The sequence below is a fragment of the Palaemon carinicauda genome, chromosome 22 (genome assembly GCF_036898095.1).
Source record: "Palaemon carinicauda isolate YSFRI2023 chromosome 22, ASM3689809v2, whole genome shotgun sequence".
NCBI classification, from domain to species: Eukaryota; Metazoa; Arthropoda; class Malacostraca; order Decapoda; family Palaemonidae; genus Palaemon; species Palaemon carinicauda.
In genome coordinates this window covers 4,580,369-4,603,702 of record NC_090746.1, presented here as the reverse complement: position 1 = coordinate 4,603,702, position 23,334 = coordinate 4,580,369, and the positions used below count along the sequence as shown (strand labels likewise).

At 43.8% G+C, this 23,334-nt stretch overlaps 1 protein-coding gene across 4 annotated transcripts in view; it reads right to left on the bottom strand.

The window, feature by feature from the left end:
• The window catches only part of LOC137616293 (ATP-dependent RNA helicase DDX54), a 121,973-nt gene that overhangs the window by 68,793 nt on the left and 29,846 nt on the right, over positions 1-23,334 (bottom strand). For all 4 annotated transcript variants that reach the window (XM_068345936.1, XM_068345935.1, XM_068345934.1 and 1 more), the window contains exons 6-10: positions 21,118-21,339; positions 20,827-20,995; positions 20,550-20,645; positions 15,409-15,523; positions 15,126-15,231 (exon numbers count right to left, since the gene is read on the bottom strand). In XM_068345936.1, coding sequence (XP_068202037.1) covers positions 15,126-15,231; positions 15,409-15,523; positions 20,550-20,645; positions 20,827-20,995; positions 21,118-21,339 — 708 coding nt within the window. The remainder of the gene's footprint in view (positions 1-15,125; positions 15,232-15,408; positions 15,524-20,549; positions 20,646-20,826; positions 20,996-21,117; positions 21,340-23,334) is intronic.

Below are 23,334 nucleotides of genomic sequence, written 5' to 3'. Positions count from 1 at the left end.
TCGTTCTGTTATGTCTGTAAGTTAAAAATAAATTGCAAGATAAAGTCAATAATTTCCTAAGCTTGGTAATCAAGCACCATAAAGGTAGACTATAAAATTATCGTGCATCAGCAACACGGAAAAAACGCCTCTAAACTTTGTTACAGTATACCATTAAAATCGGCAGTAAACAAAATAGGAGAAAAGTATTATAACTAAATACTAGATACTTTTATGTAAAATAAAAATGATGGTCCAAGATATAATTTTCTCTTTTTGCAAAAGGAAAAAAAAAATTTTGGTAACTTCCCTTCATCAGCTGATTGGAAAGCGTAAACAGTAAAGTCTCAAAGAGTTTACAAACACAAACAATGGAAAAGTGTATAGACATTGAATTCTTATTTCATAATACAATACATTACAATCATTATTACTGGATACAGTTAAGTGAAATATCAGCGTTCTTAAAATCCTGTTTTTTTTTTCAATACAGCTGTACTTTTTGGCCACAGTAAAAGGATATATAGTCTGGTCAATGGCATAGCTTGGGCGAGCAGTACATATATTAATTAGTGTTCGGATTTAAATTTTATATATTTATGTCAACATGATTATGTGGCTACAGTAAAAGTAAGTTTTGGCTTTAAAAGTGTTTCATTAGTGTACAACGGGTTAATAAGAGTGTTAGACGGGTTTATAAAAGCTTAAATTTACAATGAAAATAAAAATATGAAGAATATAAAAAATAAAAGAAAATATACCATAGATTACCATACAGTATATACTTTGCAATTTTTCAGCTACCGCGAGGATGCCTGGAACAGATCTGCGTTGGCCAAGGAATTACTTCTATGTACGAGTGAATGTAGTGTGAATCTGTGAATGTCTTGCGTTATTCCTAGTTAATATGATTTTGAGATGCGAGTTATGGAATGTAACTAATAAAAGTTTGAAATGTTTTCTTTTAAAAAAAATTAAATTAATTTAGGTTAACAAAAACCAATGGTCAGTTTTTTCATAAAATTTTTGTGGTAAGATAACCCTCAAATTTACAAGTGTAAAATCACAACTTTTTTTAAAGAAGGCTTTCTAAAGATACAGTATTGCAAAATAATTGCATAACATATATCCAACTTTATTCACTACTTTTGTCTCACTCTGTAAATATTTTCATAAGATAATTTCCAATCCTAAAACCCAGAATAATCTTTCAGGGAGGGAAAGGGGTGTCGGAGGGTTTCCTTCGCCAAATTGATAATTTTTTTTTAACACATAGAAGTGAATTTCTGTTTATAATATTTTACATGGTACGATCTTGGAGGAATAACAGAAGGAGGCACCTTGCTGTGGGCTGAGTAAAGCCACTTTGGTACCTGGCGGCCATATTGGTACTGGCAATTGAATCCCTGGCTGACCATTATGATATTCAACACCTTGACATATTAAATTCTTGAAATCTAAATGCCAAGGGGTTTCAATGCCTAATTCAGAAAGTGATGCAAATCATATTAGATATTTTCTAATAAAAGCAAAAATATACTTCACTTCATTGAGAATTCTGGATGGTAAAGACAACTTAAAAATTCAATACAAAAACTAGATTCATTGGCTTTCTATATTGCATACATAGTCTTCAGATTCTGTACGAAAATTGTATTGCATCTGATGTTGGGCCTTTGCAATTTTTTATGACCTAAAGATTCAGTCAAGATCATATTGAGTCATTCTTTGGCCAAATAAGAAGCATGAGAGGCAATAGTTCATTATGGCTCACAAAGGTTGTTTGTTTATAATGACTTCAAGGTTACCATTCGTGGCAACTGCTTGCCATTGGAATCTGTGCCCATATTAACTGCTTCAAACAGTACAAATAATCCTTTTGCAGTAAATCATATACAGTAAATGCTTCAGTCTCAAGATAGAAATTTAGAAGGTATTCACAAACTACATTCTGAGGACAAGGAAGACAATCATGATTACATTTCTAACCGTCACCAATTTTCAAAATATTCAAATGATATACAGTGATACCTCTGGATACGAAAGTTTCTGCTTACGAAAAATTCAGGATGCGAAAAGTGATTCGAAGATTTTTATGCCCCAGTATACGAATAAAATTTCAGGATACGAAAACCTTACGAGATCCCAACTCTTCGCCGAGAGTAATTTTAAAAAGCGCGCGCCGCCAGACTTTGAACTTGGGTAGACTCACTTACAGCCTCCCGCTCACCCATTGGTTATCTCCCTACTCAGACGCTAGCTGACGCCATAAGATCCTGCTTTCCTATTGGTCGGCAACTATCCCAGCTTGCTTACGCACGGGCGTTCATCTCTCTCTCTCTCTTTTCGTTCCGACCGCGGTATCGTTAACAGACATTGTGTGGTTTCGCTTGTTTGACGTAGTGTTAATATACAGTACAGTACATTCGTACGCCACGTGTTATCGTTATTAAACATTCGTTACTGTGCACTGTACTGTATTAGTGTTTACTATACATAGTACTGTATATAACGTACGTAGTGTATTATATTATGTATTACTGTAGCCATGGGTCCCAAGAATGTTGCCGAAGGAAAGAAGAAGAAGACGATGCTCTCGATGGAGACGAAACTTGAAATCGTAAAAAAGTACGAGTCTGGCATGCGTTTAAGTGCGATCGCCTAGGAGTATGGCCGGAATCCATCTACGATAGGCACCATCCTGAAGCAGAAGGCGGCCATCAAAGCAGCGACACCTTCTAAGGGCGTCACTATTTTCTCCAACAAGAGAACCCACGTGCATGACGAGATGGAGAGGCTGCTTCTTGTGTGGATCAAGGACAAAGAGATCTCAGGAGACACCATCACTGAGACTACAATTTGCCAGAAGGCCTACGCCATTTTCGGTGATCTCGTGCGTTCTCAGGCCGAAGAAGGGGCAGGAGAAGGAACATCCCAGCAGGAACCCCCAGAGTTCAAGGCTTCTCGTGGGTGGTTCGAGAAATTCAAGAAAAGGACTGGCATTCATTCAGTGGTACGGCATGGGGAGGCAGCCAGCTCGGACACGAAGGCCGCCGAAGCCTTTGTTAAAACGTTCGACGAGTTGACTCTGCAGGAAGGCTACAGTTCGCAGCAAGTTTTCAATTGCGACGAAACTGGACTTTTTTGAAAGAAAATGCCTCGTCGGACGTTCATCACGGCGGAGGAGAAGAGGCTACCCGGACATAAGCCTATGAAGGACAGGCTTACCCTTGCTTTTTGTGCAAACGCCAGTGGGGACTGCAAGATAAAGCCCCTGCTGGTGTACCATTCAGAAAATCCCCGAGCCTTCAAAGCCCACAAAGTCATCAAGGAGAACCTTCCCGTGATGTGGAGGGCGAATGCTAAAGCCTGGGTAACGAGGCAACTTTTCATTGATTGGGTGAATGTCTGCTTCGGTCCGACTGTCCGAAAATATTTGGAAGAAAAGCGCCTCCCTATGAAATGTCTGCTGGTGTTGGACAATGCTCCAGCTCACCCTCCTGGCCTCGAGGAATATCTTCTGGCCGAGTATTCCTTCATAAAGGTCCTATATCTACCGCCTAACACCACCCCTCTCCTCCAGCCCATGGACCAGCAAGTTATTTCAAATTTTAAAAAATTGTACACGAAGCATCTCTTCCGGAGATGTTTCCAAGTCACAGAGAGTACAAACCTCACTCTGCGTGAATTTTGGAAAGATCACTTTAACATCGTGATATGCCTCAAACTCATCGATCTCGCTTGGCAGGAAGTTTCGAGGCGTACCCTGAACTCATCTTGGAGGAAGCTGTGGCCTGATGCTGTCTCTGCACGAGACTTCGAGGGGTTCGGGAAGCCTGGAGGCGAAGATGAGATCGTTGACGATCCTGAACCAATTCAGCAGTCTGAGGTGGCTGACATCGTACATCTTGGTACGTCCATGGGGCTGGAAGTTAGTGCGGAGGATATAGATGAACTTATCGAGGAGCACCACGAGGAGTTGACGACGGACGACCTGAAGGAGTTGGAGACGATGCAAGTGAGTGATGTTCAAGAGCAGTTCTCTAGCGGTGATGAGGAGGATGTTACACCTTTGAAAACGGCAGACATCAAGGAAATTCTCGCATGTTTCCATAAAATGGCAGACTACGTCGAAAAGGAACATCCAGAAAAAGTTTATACCAACCGTGCGCTTCAACACTGCAATGACGTTTGCCTAACGCATTTTAGAAATGTGTTGAAAAGTAGGCAGAAACAAGCTTCAATGGATAGTTTCTTATTAAAGAGGCCAGCGGTATTAGTAGGCCAAGACGAAGGTGAAAGTGAAGAAAAGAAACAGAAAAGAGGAAGGGATGAAGAATTAGAAGGTGAAAGTAAAGAAAAGAAACAGAAAAAAGAAAGTGATGAAGAAGTAGAAGAGATTTAGAAAATATGAAAAACGTAGTTATAAAAAAGCAAAAAAAAAAATTCAATTTTAAGTTTTATGTTACCGTTAAGTGTTAAAGTAATTTTTTCTTTCATTTTATAGTTTTCCATACGTAATGTTAAGTGTTAATTATTTCTGCCATTTTTTTATTTCGTAAAGTTTAAGTGTTAATGTGTTAAGTGTGTAAATTACTGTACGTAGTCTGTCACTTGTTACGTTTTCTGCCTTATGCCATCCTCCTCTGCCGCGACTTTGCTATCGGACATCGTCTCAATCAAAAAGTAAGTTTCAACTTTTTTGTTACACTAATTAACTGTAACCTTTTTTTCAAGAGTATCAATCCTTAATTTAGGTGTACGTACAGGTAACAATACACCTTCACTGATCCAAATGCTTTACATACAGTACCGTAACTTTTATACAATAGTAAAGAAAACGGACCGTTTTCTTAGGGCTTGGGGGGGATAACTAGGCTATAACTACATTATTGAATAATCTCATAGTGGTTTCTGGAATGGATTAGGCTGTTTTTAATGGTTGGGTTAATTATTGAATGATAGAAATGGCTGCATTGCATGTTTATTACTACAGTTTAGCGTGTTTATGGAAGAAAAGGTGTCTTCTCGTAAGGCTTGGAACGGATTAGGCTATTTACATGTAAAACGCGACTCAGGATACGAAAAAATCAGGATACGAAACCGTATCCTGAACGGATTACTTTCGTATCCTGAGGCATCACTGTACTGTACAGTAGCACCTTATATTGCAGGCTTTTGTTATTTTCAAGTTAAAAAGTCTTTACGGTGAGAGGTCTGCATTGATGCAATCATGTTAGCAAACTGTAATTATCACCACACCCTCATAAAATTGAAAATAATAGGAAAAGGGCTTTATCCACCAAACGTAATCAATATAAAAAACTTGTGAAAAATATATAAAGTAGATGTCCTGGGGAGAATAAACTTCTATAAATTAGTTAAGTTCTATATTGGCATCTTACAGAGCCAAAACATGACAAAGTCGAAGATAATTTGTATTTTTCCTAACCTTACAAACCTTAGCTATTTACAAAGGGTTACCTTTTAGCGCAGCTGAAATGGCGAGCCATTAGAATTTAACGAGGGTGTATTACCCCCGCGCTAGTTAGCGGGGGGGTAGGGGAGTGGTAGCTAGCTACCCCTCCTCCCCCTCACACACAGGTGAATGCTAACTTTCACTTAGAGGTAGGACTTGTCTTGGGGGACAGGGCTGGCGGGCAAATATGTGTAAATAGCTAAGGTTTGTATGGTTAGGAAAAATACAAATTATCTTCGAATTTGTCATTTGTTCCGTAACCGAAATACAAACCATGCTATTTACAAAGGGTGACTTACCCCTTAGGTAGGGTGGAAAGTCCCCAGCCATACTGGCTTTGGCTTTACCCGGGGACTCAGAATCCGAGTGAGTCGCACTCGAGAAAAGGAGTCCCTGCACCTCACAAGTTCCTTGCTCCGCAAGGAACCATGTGGCCTACGTAAGCTTGTGTGTGAAGGAAGAAGTGTGACCCGTCCTAGGCAGTTGACCTGGAGTTCCAGAAGGAACTCTGGGTTAGGACGTTCCCAATACCACCTCGTCAGGGTATGGGGGACGCGACAGTATTGACTCAATACTCGGAACACAAGGAAGCATGGTTTACCTGCAGAGGTTCGAGGTCAGCTATGCAGAGACCAGGATGCTGCTTCCCCGTAGAGGGGATGATGAAGAAAGAAGTAAGGGCCAGACATACTTCTTTCGTTCATGCAGACTAAAACCTGATAACAATGCCCTCAACCTTCTGCTACCTGTCCAAAAAGGAGCCTGAGGTTAGACCAGCTGTCGTGTAGCCACCACAGAGCGATAGAAAACGTATCGAGACTCCTGTGGGTCACGCCCTGCAGGAAGCGGGCTGCGAAGGTCATTAGACGCTTCCAGACTCCAGCTTGTAGCACCTGCGTCACAGAGTAGTATTACTCGAAGGCGAGGGACGTTGCGATGTATCCAACATCGTGCTGTAGGGCGACGTGACGGGGGAGGGTCTGGAGACAGGTCGAGATGAATGTCCTTGAGTCCGGGCTGAAGAGGTATACTGGTGACTCTCCCCCATGTCCTCCTTGTGCTCCCAAATCGGCTGCAACTGAGGACAAACTGCAGCTGTTCCCAGCGCTAACCTCTCGATTCCTTTACTGGCAAGAGAGAGAAGGTCTTGGGACATCAGATACAGAATGGAGACTCGAAATCTTGAATGAATCGGACCGAAGGGCGGGGACCCCCAGATTCTGAGTCTAGCCAACAACTCAGGAGCTAGCCTGAATGTTGCCTTCCCCTCTTCCTTAGAAAGGGGGGAGTCGTAAGAGACCAAGAAGATTGCTTACACACTGGCCGTGGCCAGAGTGAGCAGGAGACCCAAGGCGGAATACAATCCGAGGCCTGTCGTAAAGGGTCTTGAGAAGATCTCTTAAAGGACTAAAAGTCCGAGCCATGCTCCAAGTTGGAGGTCTTCCTCCGACTAGGGCAGGGACGATCGTAGCTTCGCATGAGCGAGGATAGATCCAGCGGGCATTAAAAAGTTATTCCTTTAAGCCTGAAGGTCAGGGAAAGGCTGAGCGACAGGCTTCATTGCCGAGAGCGGAAAGGAGTTTCCTCCCGCCGAAAGGCAATAAGACCGTTATTGCTGGAGAAGAGGCCTCAAGGGAAGAGGTATATCTCCCACGGCACCAACCACCTTAGACTCTTCACTTTGCCTGTGAGACCCCTGTGGATGACTATCGCAGATGACGCGACCTCCGTACCGCGACTGTAGCGGGTTGTCTCTTCTTGAGGAGGAGGCGTAGTGTCTCCAGGCATGAAGCCGAAGCGACGCCCCGGTTCGGGAGAGATGTCGCAGTGTGGTTGCTTGAGTAGTCTGCGCCGTGGGAGAAGCTCTCCTGGGAGTTCCGTCAGGGGAAGCAGAGGGTCCAGAAACCGTTCTGCGCATAGTCCCAGTGGAGCTCTCCCATTGAAAGCTTGACAGACAACCTGGTCTTGTTGAGACCCATTGTCCACAGACAAAAAGGAGGGAAGACGCAGGCGTCGAAGTTGTCCCACCATCACCGGAATGCATCTTGCCAGAGTCTCGGGGTCTGAGACTGGGGGGAAGAATAACGGACGCTTGAGGTTCCAAGCTGTCGCGATCAGGTCCCCCAGACCAGTACTTGCTGGTTACCCAAGGTCAAAGACCCCCAGGTACACTCTCTCTACGAGGCTCTGCTCGGATAGTCAGAGAGAACATTCCCCTGCCTGGAATGAGAGAGCCGATGGTGGTATTGAGAGAATCTCAATCATCCCGGTATCTCTACTGCAAGATGTGAAGGTGTGAAAATGCGTCCCCTGCTGGTTAGAATACGCCAGAATCATGAAGTCGACGCGCACGGGGCGACTCGGCAGGAGCTGTAGGATCTGTAGAGGGGCCAGACTAAGGCCCCTAAGCCTGCCTGAATGATGGAGAGGTATCCTTCAGGTCTTGACCATAGGCCTGGACCGGAACATGCCCCCCCCCCCCCCCCCTTTCCTTTGACGAGTCCGAGAACCGCATCAAGAATGTGGGGAAAGGACGAGAATATCCACTACAATCAAGAGGCTCCATAGGTCAACACCCATTGCAGGTCTAATAGTTCCGCTGGTCCCATAGGGGCCAGGAAGTCCGGTTAAACATTGCCTGAAGCCACCGGAACTTAGATCGCCCCACATGGAACTTATCCTGAGGCAACCGTTCGGACTATAGACGGGTCAATGAGGAAAGGAGAACTAGGAAACGTTCCAAGGTAGGGCTGAAAGCTCTGCTTGACTGAGAACAGGTACTGCGACTCTCCTCAGTCTTGCCACAGTCAACCGAAAGGAAGGCTCGGAGGATGTGGTAACAGAATCTGGCGTCCCCAGGTGGTCACCCATCCAAGTACCGACGTTGCTTAACCTCGCCGGACGGACGAGAAGCGGGGTTTCCAACGTGGTAAGCCCGTTGACTCAATATCATGGCCAGATACTCCAGATGTTGAGGCAGAGGAAGAGAAGGCTCCAAGCAAAATACCATAAGCCCACACTCATGGTCACATTCCGGAAGCTTGTCCCGGCGCTGAAGAAGGTCGAACCCGAGCCTACCGGAGTTGACCAGCCCTCCAAACAGCAGAGGAGGCGGAAGCCTGCACCTGAGCGGCCAAGAGGAAGGCAGGGAGAGTTCTCTGGGGAAACAAACCTGCTATGCCACGGCGGGATAGCCACACTGCATCATAAGCAGGAATACTTGCAGTCTAGGCTGAATTCGACGAGCACCCTGGAAGATGGATGGAATGGAAACTGAAAGTACCCGTCCTTCCGATCCAGGGTTTAAGGAGTCCTGTCGCCTCGTTACCAGTCTGATCGATTCTGCTGGTCTACGCTGGCCGAAGTTTGTTCGACAAACTTAATCAGGGCTGAGAGGTCGACTACGGACATCCCCTCTCAGATCCTTCCTTACAAGAAAGGATCGACTGAAGAGGCCGGGGGTGAAGCCGTCGATGATCCTAAGGAAGACCTTCGCCTAAGGTATGGATCATTCTGCCCAACCGGGCAACTCTGCTGACGCTATGGCATAGAGGTTCAGAGACACTGAATTCGCTGACAGAGACGGCAGGCGCGATATCCTTGGCTGATCACAGAGATTGTGCGGGAATGGGCATCGGGAAGCTGTCATTCGGATGAGTAACCTTAAGCATCCTCCCAGCAAAAAACCTGCAATCCTAGAGTTCGTGAACTCCTTCTAGGACTATGCCCCCCCGGGGGAGTCTCCCGTGCCATCTGTTCCTGACAGGAGGAAACTGCAATTGGACACCTTGTCCAAGTTGTCGTAGCCGATAACTTAGGCCGACGTGGTTGAAAGAAAAGGGCGCTGGAGCCCTGCAGAGTCTGGAAGAAAACGCCTTGGAGGAGTGAAACCGGAAGTCGATTTACTCCGCACAGCAGCTGTCTAAGTCTCTGTCCTTGGGCACAAACAAACTCTTCTCAAGGATGGAAGGGTGTCTGAGGTCGTCGACCTCCACAGATGAGACACCCGAAGGAAGCCCTCAGTCAGCGCGTCCAGATGGTACAACATCGAGCTTGTCCGCAAGTTAGATACTTAACGACGAAAAGCCAAGGTGCCTGAGCTCGAGAGGAGGAAAGTACCCCTGATCTTCCTGTAGCTTCCTTGAACCAAACCTCGGGCCGTAACCGAGGAGGGAAAGAACCTGGTAAGCTCCCAGAGGAAGGGGTAAGCAGTCACCCCTTGTCCGATGGAGAAATCTCGAACGGAAAGCCCCCCCGCCAAAAATCCTTCCAGGGAATGACGGGGAAGGGCTAACCCAAATTCAGGAAAGAGGAGTGTTGCCCAGATCTCCCTCAAGTTTCTCCTATTCTTGCAAGTGCCATGCTCTGCGTTTAAGGGGTGAGGCCATGTTCTGGAAATACGCTCCAGAAGAACTCGCCAGGCTGGCCATGCTGCGAAAACCCCATTGGGAATCGTGGTCGCAATCGCCCTGGAGCTCGCGCGACGGTAATTCAAAGATTTTCGCGTGGGCGAACGTGGAAGCGCCCATGCGCGGTAACGCAAACGAAGGTGAGCGAAGGAGCGCAGAAGGAGGGCGAGCGTGGTAGGAAGGGCGAGAGCTGGTGGTCGGCGAGCGATAACCCATAGACGAGCAATGGATACTGCAAGAAATAAGCCGACGTTTGTGCGAAGAAACTGTAGGTTCGCGCGACGGAACACCATCCATCCGCGCGATGGAAAAACCGTTGGTTCGCGCGTGGGCGAACATTGGAGAGCATGGGCGCGGACGCGCATGAGCGTAGACGTGCAGGCACGTGGGCGTGTGGGCGCGCAGGCGAATGGTCGCGCGGGCGCACAGGCGAGCGGTCGCGCGGGCGAGCGGTCGCGCGGTTGAGAGGGTGGGCAGGTGGATGAGAGCGAGTCCGAGGCGGCGAACGCAAGCGTTAGCGCGATGGCGAGGAAACGCGCTGCCGCGTGGGCGAGGAAGACCGCTGGCGATATGGATCAACAAGCGATCGGTGGTGAGCTGGTGAGCGCTAACGCGCAGGTTGGCGATGGCGCGTTGTGTTATGCCGACGCGATGGTCGAGCAGCATGCGCAGGTGAGCGATCGTGCGTTGGCGAGCAGTATGCGAAGGCGAGCGATCGCGAGCAGCATGTGCAGGAGGGCGATCGCGCGATGGTGATCAGCATGCGCCGGGTCGCGCGATGGTGATCAGTATGCGCAGGGTCGCGCGATGGTGATCAGCATTGCCAGGGTCGCGCGATGGCGATCAGCATGCGCAGGTGGGCGGTCGCGCGATGGCGAGCAGCATCTGCAGGTGGGCGATCGCGCGATGGCGAACAGCATCCGCAGTTGAAGGTCGCGCGATGGTGATCAGCATGCGCAGGGTCGCGCGATGGTGATCAGCATGCGCAGGTGTGCGGTCGTGCGATGGCGATCAGCATCTGCAGTTGAGGGTCGCACGATGGCGATCAGCATCCGCAGTTGAGGGTCGCGCGATGGCGATCAGCATCCGCAGTTGAGGGTCGCGCGATGGCGATCAGCATCCGCAGTTGAGGGTCGCGCGATGGCGATCAGCATCCGCAGTTGAGGGTCGCGCGATGGCGATCAGCATCCGCAGTTGAGGGTCGCGCGATGGCGATCAGCATCCGCAGTTGAGGGTCGCGCGATGGCGATCAGCATCCGCAGTTGAGGGTCGCGCGATGGCGATCAGCATCCGCAGTTGAGGGTCGCGCGATGGCGATCAGCATGCGCAGGTGAGCTAGTAGCTGGCGAACCATGTTCCTTCAGAAGTGTTGGAGAACGTTGGCGTGCCGGCTGTAACACACGCGGGCGATCCGGAGATCGCCGAGAGACAGGTGATCGCTGGCGAGCTGATGATCGCTGACGAGCAGAAGGCTACGCGTGGAAGCCTGCGCATAGAAGAAGAGTCCTTGACCCCGACCTGAACCGAAGTTCAAGATCGCGAGGGCGAACGTGGGCGCACAGGGCGCGTAACAGGAACCAACAGGAACAGCAGGGATGATCATCTTGAAAGCGCTGACGAACAGGAGCGCGCTGATGAGCAGAAGAGCGCCTGTGCGCTAACACTGAGCAGGAGCAGGAGAGAACACAGCAGAAGGGCGCACAGAGAAACCCTGACACGCAAGGGAAGAACCCCCGTGGGGGCAACCCTTTGCCCCGAAGGGATCGTTGTCCGCCGGGAGACTGATGTCCGTCGGAAGACCGCTGTCCGTCGGGAAGACCGTTGTCCGTCGGGAAGACCGTTGCCCGTCGGAAGACGAGATCAGATTGCTGTCCATCTGCACCAAGGCGGAAGATCGAGAAAAAGGAGTTGTAGGCTGCAAATGGAGATCCAAAAAGGCGCCTCAAGCACCCTTATAGGGAGATGAGAGGCCCTTACGACGAGGCGGACGGTGGGCCTTACGGCGAGGGAGGCCAACAGCAACAGCAACAGAAGAAACCTCCGAAGAGGAGTCTCTATGAGTGTACTCTCTCGCGAACGAAAGAGACACACTTCGTAGAAGAGACTGGTCAGCCAGTGACCTAAAAGGAGCAATCCTCCGAAGAGGAGCTCCTGCAGTTGCCCAGCCCCTTGAGCGAAACTGCAGGTGCGACCGCTCAGCACCAAGAGCATAGTCGCACGAAAAAAAGGCAAGAGAAGAACCCCCCAAAAGGGGAAAAACTCAAGCCTGGACAGGAAAAACTTCCCTCGGAAGGAAAGTTACCCGCCCAAGGAGGCAAGCCTCCTGAGAGTTCTAAAATGAACTGGAGAGCTGTCCGTCGTCACGGGAGTACTTCCAGTAGAAGGAGACACGCCCCTGACGAAAATACAAGGGGGGAGGCAGCAACAGCCGAATCCCCAGGACTCAACCAGACAGCTCACACCGTTGCCATATTACAGAAACGAACTAGATCGGTAACTGTAAAAAAATAAAACAAATAATATTAGTACACATTCATTCCCCCGGGAAGGTTCCGAAGAGGAATCCCGAGGGAAAGGAAACAAGAATTACACAACAGGCACGTGCCCTCACAACCACTTACACTCACGGAGGGAGAGCTGTAACCAAAACAGAATTATAACAATTATAATTATGTAACTATGTAATTATGTAATTTAAAAATGAATGAACACTAAAGAAAGAACGAAAACCCCGAAAGGAATCGTTCTACAAGCTGAAAAACAAAAAACAACTACAATTAGATTCATAACTAATTGAGACAAACGTACGGCGTAGCAACCCCCCCACACGGAAAGGAAGCTACAGGGGCGTAGTAACACGTAGTAAAAGGGTGAACGACCTCAAGAGAGAGAGAGAGAAAGACATAAGTCAAACTCGATCGCCACCCATAAAATTACGCCGCGGTGGCCTAACTGCCGAGGACTCCACGTAGATATCGTACACTACACACACAAATCTGAAAAGGAAACTTACTTATTTCTATACTCAAATATATATACAAACATGAAAACATGTTTACATATATATTGAGTAAATGAAAAGTAAGCGATTAAGTAAAGACAAAACAAACAATGGCTGCCAAGAGAGGACCAAGACAGAGACGTCTGTCACAGTCCGAGCCAAAAGTGAAAGTGAGCATTCACCTGTGTGTGAGGGGGAGGAGGGGTAGCTAGCTACCACTCCCCTACCCCCCCGCTAACTAGCGCGGGGGTAATACACCCTCGTTAAATTCTAATGGCTCGCCATTTCAGCTGCGCTAAAAGGTAACCCTTTGTAAATAGCGTGGTTTGTATTTCGGTTACGGAACAAACAGTTTTCCGAGTTCAGTATTCACATGTATGATACACAGACATTGGATGATCACTTTCACTCATTGATTAAAGTAATAGCTTAAAATATTTGCAAATGATAAATAATCATGCTGGTAAGCAGATTACTGTACTGTTAAAAATCACACAGGTTGCAGTAAAGACCAACCTCCCTGTTATACTAAATTGATTCATTTTAGGTGTCAATAATTCCTATTGATAAACAACAGTATGCAAAAACATGTAATGAGGACCAAAAAATTAGCAGACATAAAGGGAATGGCTTTAAGTTTGGGTCAGTAATAGGTTATATGTGTACAAGATAATAAAAGTGTTTCTTACTTCAAAGTAATAAAAAAGGTAATAATAAAATGAAATAATCAACTACATTATTCATACATACATCACATACATATAACAAGGCACTTCCCACAATTTTGGTGGGTAGCCAACATAAAACAAATGAAACAAAAAAGGGGACGTCTTCTCTCTATGTTCCTCCCAGACTGACAAGGGACTCAACCGAGTTTGGCTGGTACTGCTAGGGTGCCACAGCCCACCCTCCCACATTATTCACAACAGATGAAGCTTCATAATGCTGAATCCCATACTGCTGCAACCTCCAAGGTCATCCAAGGCACCAGAAGAAGCAGCAGGGCCTACCGAAACTGCGTCACAATCGCCCGCCATTCATTCCTATTTCTAGCACGCTCTCTTGCCTCTCTCACATCTATCCTCCTATCACCCAGAGCTTCCTTCACTCCATCCATCCACCCAAACCTTGGCCTTCCTCTTGTACTTCTCCCATCATCTCTTGCACTCATCACCTTCTTTAGCAGACAGCCATTTTCCATTCTCTCAACATGGCCAAACCACCTCAACACATTCATATCCACTCTAGCTGCTAACTCATTTCTTACACCCGTTATCATCCTCACTACTTCGTTCCTAACCCTATCTACTCGAAATACACCAGCCATACTCCTTAGACACTTCATCTCAAACACATTCAATTTCTGTCTCTCTGTCACTTTCATTCCCCACAACTCCGATCCATACATCACAGTTGGTACAATCACTTTCTCATACAGAACTCTCTTTACATTCATGCGCAACCCTCTATTTTTTACTACTCCCTTAACTGCCCCCAACACTTTGCATCCTTCATTCTCTCTCTGACGTACAATGCTTCCACTGCACCATTTGCTGCAACAACAGACCCCAAGTACTTAAACTGATCCACTTCCTCAAGTAACTCTCCATTCAACATGACATTCAACCTCGCACCACCTTCCCTTCTCGTACATCTCATAACCTTACTCTTACCCACTCTCAACTTCCTTTTCTCACACACCGTTCCAAATTCTGCCACTAATCGGCCAAGCTTCTCTTCCGCGTCTGCAACCAGTACATTATCATCCGCAAACAACAACTGATATTCATAAACGTTATTCATAACTCTGATAAAATGTCAATCACCTTTATAGCCTCCATTTATGCCATAAGGACTCATTATGAAAATAAACATTGGAAAAATAACAGAAGCGTTCCTATTAATCCTTATGGTTTGGTGTCTATTTTGCCATTCCTGGGCATGGCCGACCCATGGTCAACTGGCTTCACTTTACTGAGCGGTCTGACCCAAGCAGGGAATCTCCTCCCATTACTCCTCCAACAGTACTATTTGATTGGAGGCCAATTAAATAGGTTGCAAATCAACATATATGCAGGGCAAGCTGTGTTGTGCTCATCTACTGCAGCAGAACTACTCTTCTTTATTCATAGAAGAATTTCTGTCTGAAAACATTTGTGACACATGCAATAGGCACTAAGTAATGGGTTTGTCCTGAAAAAAAATTAATAGTTACATAAAAACATAATTTACATTAGCCTTAAGCTAATTAACTTACCGAACATCCTTTCCAAGGAATAGATGAAGGTCCATAAAATAAGCAGCTTCATCAGGAGCAACAAAAGAATAGGCTGTTCCTGAACGTCCGGCTCTGGCAACTCGACCTGACGATGAGAATCACATCTTTACGTGTTATATACAGAATGGAATAAAAAGATAAATATGGTTCATCAAAGCAAGTACAGTAATAACAACTTAATAAATTTGACTAAACAAATTATTCAAAAATGAATATAAATTTATATTACCCATAACATTTTCTATAAAATCCTAATACTTACCCACTCTATGTACAAACAGCTTAGATTTGGCAGGAAAATGGTAATTTATGACACTGTCAAGCATGGGAATATCTATACCACGAGCTGCTACATCAGTTACTATAAGGCATCGTACCTGTCAGAAATAAAATACGCATCTCAACATCACCTTTAAAGTTTCACAAACTTGAATATCATATATGAAAAACCTATATTTAAAAAAAAACATTGGTGTATAAAGATAATTTTACAAATAAAATTATCTCGAAAGTTAGCCAAGGTTTGTATACGATTCTTTTGAAGGAAGAAATTTGAGCCGCTTAAAAATATAATAATGTTCATCTAGAGTATAAGAAATGGAATTTCAAAATAAATTTTTTTTCTGTACTCACCTGAAGTTCATATTGTTTTCATATCCAGAAGCCACACTGTCAATGTTAACCCCCTAAAATGTAGAAAATTCCCACTTTCTTTCCTTCCAATATACTAATGTCTCTAGTAAAGCAATAAGACTTATCAGGATCTAACAATAATAGCATGCTGTGTATGTCATATTACTCTTCAGTCTCAAAGTCAAAATAATTACCTATCCTCTTGATGCTACTATTCAGTGAGGAGAAGGGTGGCTATGTATATGAACACCAGGTGAGTATAGAAATAACAAATTTTTATATCAAAATTCTATTTATTTCTCTAAACCTCCACTGATATTCGTATTGTTGACTCCCACACTCTTGTAGAGGTGGGTAGCCAGTGAAAGAAAAAGACAGGTCATTTTGCTTCTTAGTTCATTAAATAACATCCTAGACTTAACTGTAGTCTAGGCTTTTGGGTACTCCAACTCCTGATTGACATTTCTAAAACTTACATTGAAGGTTTAAAGGCCACTCAAAAATGGCAGAGGCAAAGGACAGTGACAATGCCCTAGAGAATGACCTTACATATACATATGATCAGTGCTCCACTCTCCTCTCCACAAAAGTTAGGACCAGGGATGGCCAGGCAATGGCTGCTGATGACTTAGCTCACAAGGATGGTGAGATTGCAACAAGCAAAGGAACTAACGAGCTTGAGCAGGATTAAAACCCCAGTCAGGCGATCACTAGGTAAGGACGTTACCAACAGGACACCACAACACTAATTAATCATATATAATCACTTAATCAATCATTTATCATTTTCATCATCTCCTCTTATACCTATTGACACAAAGGGCCTCGCTTAGATTTCTCCAGTCACCTCTATCTTAAGCCATATGGGTCTGGGTCTTCCAACTCTTCTAGTGCCTTGAGGAGTCCAGTTGAAAGTCTGGTGAACTAATCTCTCTTGAGGAGTGCAAAGAGCATGCCCAAACCATCCCCATCTGCACCTCACCATGATCTCATCCAAATATGGCACTCGAGTAATTTCTTATAGTTTCCTTTCTAATCCTGTCCTGCCATTCACCTCCAAATATTCTTTTGAGGGCTTTGTTCTCAAATCTACAAAATCTGTTGGATATTGTTTTATTGTCATACCACGACTCATGTTCATACAGTAACACTGATCTCACTAAACTGATATATAGCCTGATTTTTGTGTGTAATTTCAGACAATTTGTTTTCCAAATTTTATTTAACCTAGCCATTGTCTGATTGGCTTTTTTCAATCTTTCATTAAACTCCAATTTTAAAGACCCTGTATTACAGATAATAGTTCCTAAATATTTGAATATTTAAATGGTTGGGCTCAAGATAAATACAGTAGAAGAAAGACAGAGATGATGAGAATGGAATGTGCAATGGAAGATGAAATATCATTGGAAGGAGAAAGGATTATTGAGGTATAATCAATCATTTATATATATACAAAATATAAATCACCATGGAACTACATTTATAACTACAAAAACCAAGAAATCAAATTTGAAAGGTTACTAGACTTGTCTAGTTAAGAATTCTTAGAGTACTGTAGTAAGGCTCCATTTAACTAACCATTGGACACTGCCCAATTCCCATCTTGCTAGGGGAATGGGGATGCAACAAATATATAAACATATATCAAGTTACACAAGGGAAATGGTTCATACCTGCAGACGGAGGAGGCCAGCTTGGTGGGTATCGAGGAGGATGAAGGAAAGAAGAGGCCAGTCCTTCTTGTCCTTCATCCTAGACTTATTACCGGGTAATGTCTACCCTCAACTGTCTGCTATTTGTCTAATCAAGGAGCTTGAGATATTTAAATAATTTGTTATGCAACCACCACAGAGCCAATGGATAATGTCTCCATGTTCCTGTGGATTATGTCTTGCAGGTAGTGGGCGGTAAAGGTCGTCTGATGCTTCCACACACCTGCTCGAAGTACCTGTGTCACAGAGTAGTTCTTTTTAAATGCTAGTGAGGTGCACCTGCCCCCACCATTACTACCTCTGAGTGTACACCCTTCCTGGTGGGGAGAATCTGGATTCAAGGCATGATCCATTACCGTGCAGATCCCCGCAGAGAATGTATTCTTTGTGACTCTCCTTTTTACCCTCCCTGTGGTAAAAAACATTCTGTTAACTTGGGGGTAAGTTACTGCGGTAGGTTGTTCCATCACATGCAAGTGTGCTCTAAATTCCGGGCGAACAAGTGGTCGCAAGGTGGCATTACCTTGCTTGTGACCTTGTGCTGACGAAGTACCGCGCCGACGCGTTGCTGATGCAAAGCAATCATAAACTGCCGAAGCAGAAGAGGTACATGCTGCCAGGGTAGCATTTGCATGTAGCTCTTAGTGCGAATACTCGGGTTCATGTATACCCTCGTCAGTGAGGGAAGCTCGCCCTCGCACCTCATCAAGAGGATGGGTATGTGACATTGCGTAATTCTCTGGCTGGACTTGAGTCTACAAGTCTATGGGCAGGAGCTACGTGAGACAAAACACATTCACTTGCTAATGTTCCAGCAGGAGTTTGATGAGTAGTCTGGGGCACCCAAACATTAAGAGTCGCTTCAGATACGTGCGATGCAGTGCCCGTGAGCACGCCAGGAAAGCTGGGTTCTTTTCTTGTAGGGAGAGGAACCATTAGTGGCTAGACAAAGCTGGAAGAAGTCTGTTGTCTCCTACGGATATGACAGCGGGGAATCGAGATCGAGCACAGCCTTCATACCACCTCATTATCTCGCTCCGATGAGCCACGCTCCGATGGGCTGGAAAAAGGCATGGAGGAATCCAGCACTCTTTTCCTTGCACCGCGTGGAGGCGACTACTCAGGGGAGAATATAACTTGTGAACGAGAAAGGTGTTCGCTCTACGAGGGGCAGCTTGATTCGTCAAGCTTCACCAGGCCTTCGCTCGTTGATCGTACCCGGGCTGAAGGAAAGCATCGTAATCTGTGAGCTGGGGGGGTTACCCTGTACTAGTTAACAGTAATTTAGAAAACATTCAGACTATGAGACGTCCTGATCTGACATCTCGTCCTCAAATCCCACCAGGGTTAAAACTCGGGTGGCTAACTGAGGGAGCAAAAGATCTCTCAAACCCCACTATCTGACTTTGCCTGGTCAGAATGATGTTAGGAAGTTTTCCTTGACCACATTGAGTAGGGTTACAGATAACAATGTAGTTGCTTCGTGTCCAACTAACTCTTCTAATGGCTAGATGAACAGTAATCATGCATAGAATTTTTGACTGGGTGTTCCATGCTATGCCTAAACTACATTTGTCCAGGTATTCTACCACCAATGTGCTTTGATAAAACATTAGTGTGACAAGAAGACAGTTATTGGAAGAGGTTAAAATGTATCGATTTATTTTGATTTACATATTTTTCATCATTGAAATAACAATTCTTTTAATAGGAAATATTTCAAGCATAAGATGATTAAAGACAATAACAGTAATCAATCAATCAATCACACACAACAGAGAGAGAGAGAGAGAGAGAGAGAGAGAGAGAGAGAGAGAGAGAGAGAGAGAGAGAGAGAGAGAGAGAGAGAGAGTCTTTTTTTATGACTATCATGCAAATTTAAATTTTCATCATCTTTTCTTATAAACAATGTAAATTTATATTTTTCATCTTTTCTTATGAATATAATGCAAATTTATATTTTTCATTATATTTTATATCACATATCGAAAATTACTAAAACGTACTATATGTATGAACTTCTTTTAATGATTTTTATCATTAGAATTTCTCTGTAAAGGGTTTATCACTGAATAGTTTACATGTGATAACTATAAAGTTGTCATGTAATATATTTGTGTTTTTTCATTACTCCTATTGCAGGGAAATGGAGCAAAGATTGGGAAAAGAAGCATGGGTGGCTTGAAAATGTTGGGCTGCATTCAGCAGTCCTAACTGCTGAATGTCACATGTATGAGATGGAATGTGGAAGGTAAGTATGGAAAGAATTTGGATGGAAGCAGGAGGGAATGTTCAACCAAGGCATCCCCTTATAGACAGCAGGGGATGTAACTCTACGTCTTCCCTACTTCCTCTTGATCGAGCCTGGGAGGGAAAGAACGGATGGAACAGGTTCCACCCTCTTCTGTAAGAAGCTGCTGATGGTCATGGTCGAGATCTGGAGAAGGCAAAGGCCCTCCTCAAAACCTGTGTTCCTTGATAGACCAGAGCCTTTGAAGGATACTGCATATTTACCAAGTGATATCATTGATTCAGTATTCTTTTCCCATTCTTATAGTTTCACCTCCTTTACATTCAAACAATTCTGGTTAACTCCTCAGAGACTAGTTATTCAATAATTTTTGATAAGCAGCATGTCCTGAAGCCTAAAATTTTTAATTAAATTAAAGGCTTCCCCAACCATTTCAGATCCCATTTTTGCTACACGCCTCTCTGTTACATGAACATCTTCAATTTCATATTCATTCAGTTGATATCAGTGGAGACTGAGGACACATGCATGAAATCCATTACAGCAATTATAGGGATGGAATAGGAGTATGGATGTTGTTAATGTCTTCTACAAAACAATAATGAAACTTCTGATGATATATCGTTTCTTCATAAGGGTTGATACTTACTTGAGCAGCTGATGGATATATCACTGATTACCATTTTGTTTTCCTTCTGAAGATTACCATAAGAAACAAAATTGAAAAAGTAACCAGAATGAAATCATGACTAGAAGCCTGAGCAAATAAACAAGAATTCAAAGATAAGTAAACTAGAAACTAACCTTCTTGGTCTGAAACTTAGCAACATTTATCTTCCTTGCTGCTGAATGAAGAGATGAGTAGCAGTAGGTGTTCGGTATTTTTGCCATATCTAATGCCTGTTCAAAAAAATAATTTGATATGAATTGTAATGATTAAAATTAGCCAGAGACTACATTTCTATGCAAAATTTATGGCTATGTACTAACATAAGCCTTTTTCATAGACAGCACTGCACTTAGTATAAATATGAGATTTATCTTCATGTAGCTTAATTTCAAAATAAAAAAATTCACTTACATTATGCAGGTATTCTACATGATGCTTTGTTGCTGCAAAGATGATTGTTTGTTCATTTTTCTTGATTACATGCTCCAGAATATGGAGAAGCAATGCCAGCTTATCCTCAGATTTACATTTGAAAAATGTCATTCTCAAGTTCTCTGACAATTTGTGCTCAACATCCAAGCTTGAAAAAAAAAGTAAAAATTCCAATATGAATAAATCACAATCGAAACATGCAATTAACAAAATTATGAACCAAAAGCTATTATACACAAGGAAGACTTGACATATACTGTGTTAACTTACCGGATAAGAACAGGATCAGAAAGTCCAGCTCTTGCAAATTCAACAAGCATTTTGGGGAGAGTTGCAGAAAAAAGCAGAGTTTGTCGCTGTTCTGGGAGACATTTCATAATACTATTTAACTGCTCGGCAAAACCCATCTCAAAGAGACGATCAGCTTCATCAAAGACAACATACTGGATTGTTTTGAGCTTCAGATTCATTTCAACAATAAGATGAGCCAACCTTGAAGAAAAAAGAATATAAAAGATAATAAACTACACACAGCTCTAAATGGCAATTTCATCCTGTGAATAATAGTAGTAACTAAATATAATAGATTGTTGTAGGGCAAAGAAATTTTTCAGATTACACAGGAATGTTTTTTTCTTAAATTGCAAGTAAATTAAAGCACACATACATATATTGGTTTAGATTAAAAAGCATTATTTACACTATATCCATTTCACTGGCTATTCTACTATTCAATTGCTGGTCTGAGTTTTCTTTTGATGTTCCAACATTCTAATTACTCTTTTATTGGTGCTCTACCATTCTAATGATTTTTTTTTTTTGTTAACTGAATCTTTTGGTGATATTCCTCCCTTTTAATGAGAGCTGAAGTAGTCTAATTTTTCTGACTGCTTTACTGGTGCTCCACCATTTTACTGATTATTCTACTGACACTCAAATATTCTTTATGTGATCCATAATTCTAATGGAGTGCCACCATTTTTCACACACACCTCCACCATTCTCTACTGATGTTCAACTATTTTCCAATAGTTCACCAAGATTCATTATCAGTTTCATAATAGTCAGGACTCCACTAGCCTCTTCTTACTAGCATCATTACAGGGATGAGCCAGTAATTTCAAGAAAAGCATGAATTCATACTCCCTCATTAACATAATAAAATGCAAAAACCTTAGTATCTGATGAATAATGTAAATTTCACCCCCAGCCCCACCAAAAATAGTCTATATTCCATGAAACTAAATAATATATTTTGTGTTCAAATCTGTGACAAAAAATTAAATTTTTAAAAAGTAATTTGTATTTTTCCTAGCCATACAAACCTCAATAATCTAATTAGTGAGATTGTTTCAGCGTGAGCTGGAATTGGTCACTAAACCTGGATAACAAGAGGTTATCCATCTGACGAGGGTGCGTGGCAAGAAGCCCCGGCCTCTTCCCAGACAGACGCACTTCACTTTTGACCTTTTGGCCCAGGAGTGAGACGGGTGGTTAAGGAGGGAAGTTAGATCAAAGGACTCATGTTTGTATGGCTAACATACAAACATACTTTAACATCTGTTCCTACAAACCTTAATCCTTTAATCAGGGAGAAGCACTGCTTGGGGAGTTGGAAATCTCCCTGAAAACCAAAATGGAAGGTTCATTTTCTTCCCTGAAAGTGACCAACGCTTGATCTAATACGATACAAAGCGATGACTCCCTACCTGACTTTCATACAGATAAAAGAATGATAGGACAAGGGCTGTACTGTACGTGTACATGTGTACCTAATCAAAACGGGAGATCCCTTTCCCCTGAAAGGGACATCAGTTGGAAACAAATTCTGTACCAAGCAAATGATTAATGTGTTGGTATAAGACCCACCGTCACCCCTCACTGAAGGGGGATGGGGAGACATACTTATTTAAACTTAAAAAATGGAGCTCTGAAGTGAAACTTACCATCATCTGGTCTGACCAGCAAGTAACGTTTCAACTGCTTTGTCCATGAGAGGGAGGAAAGAAGAATGAAGAGAAGAGCCAGTCATGGTACCGTTAATTCCAGACTTATATCTACAAATTATTATAAACGAGATGCATCCTTGTCCCATCTGGGATCTGGGCTAGTTATGTAACTACTTGAGCAGCCACCACAGGTCCAAGCATAAATGTGTCAAGGGATTTGTGGGTATACTCTAGCAAATAAAAGGCAGTGAAGGGTTGATTGCATCACAATACATTACTAGGCAACTATACTACAAGGTGGTGCTATGCTTTGCCTGAATGGCTTATGTCACATATCCCCTGGTCGTTATGCTAAGAGGAGGCAGTCACTCCTCTCTTTTAAGATCACGACTGTTATAACCACATGCGATACACTTATAGTGCTTAGTGCTGTGTTTTTCTTTCACCACTGTCACTAGCTGTGCTTTCATTATTTTGTGAATAAAGTGTGCTGTATTATAGGTAGTTCTTCTAGCGTCATGTGGTCGTGCCCTGGCAG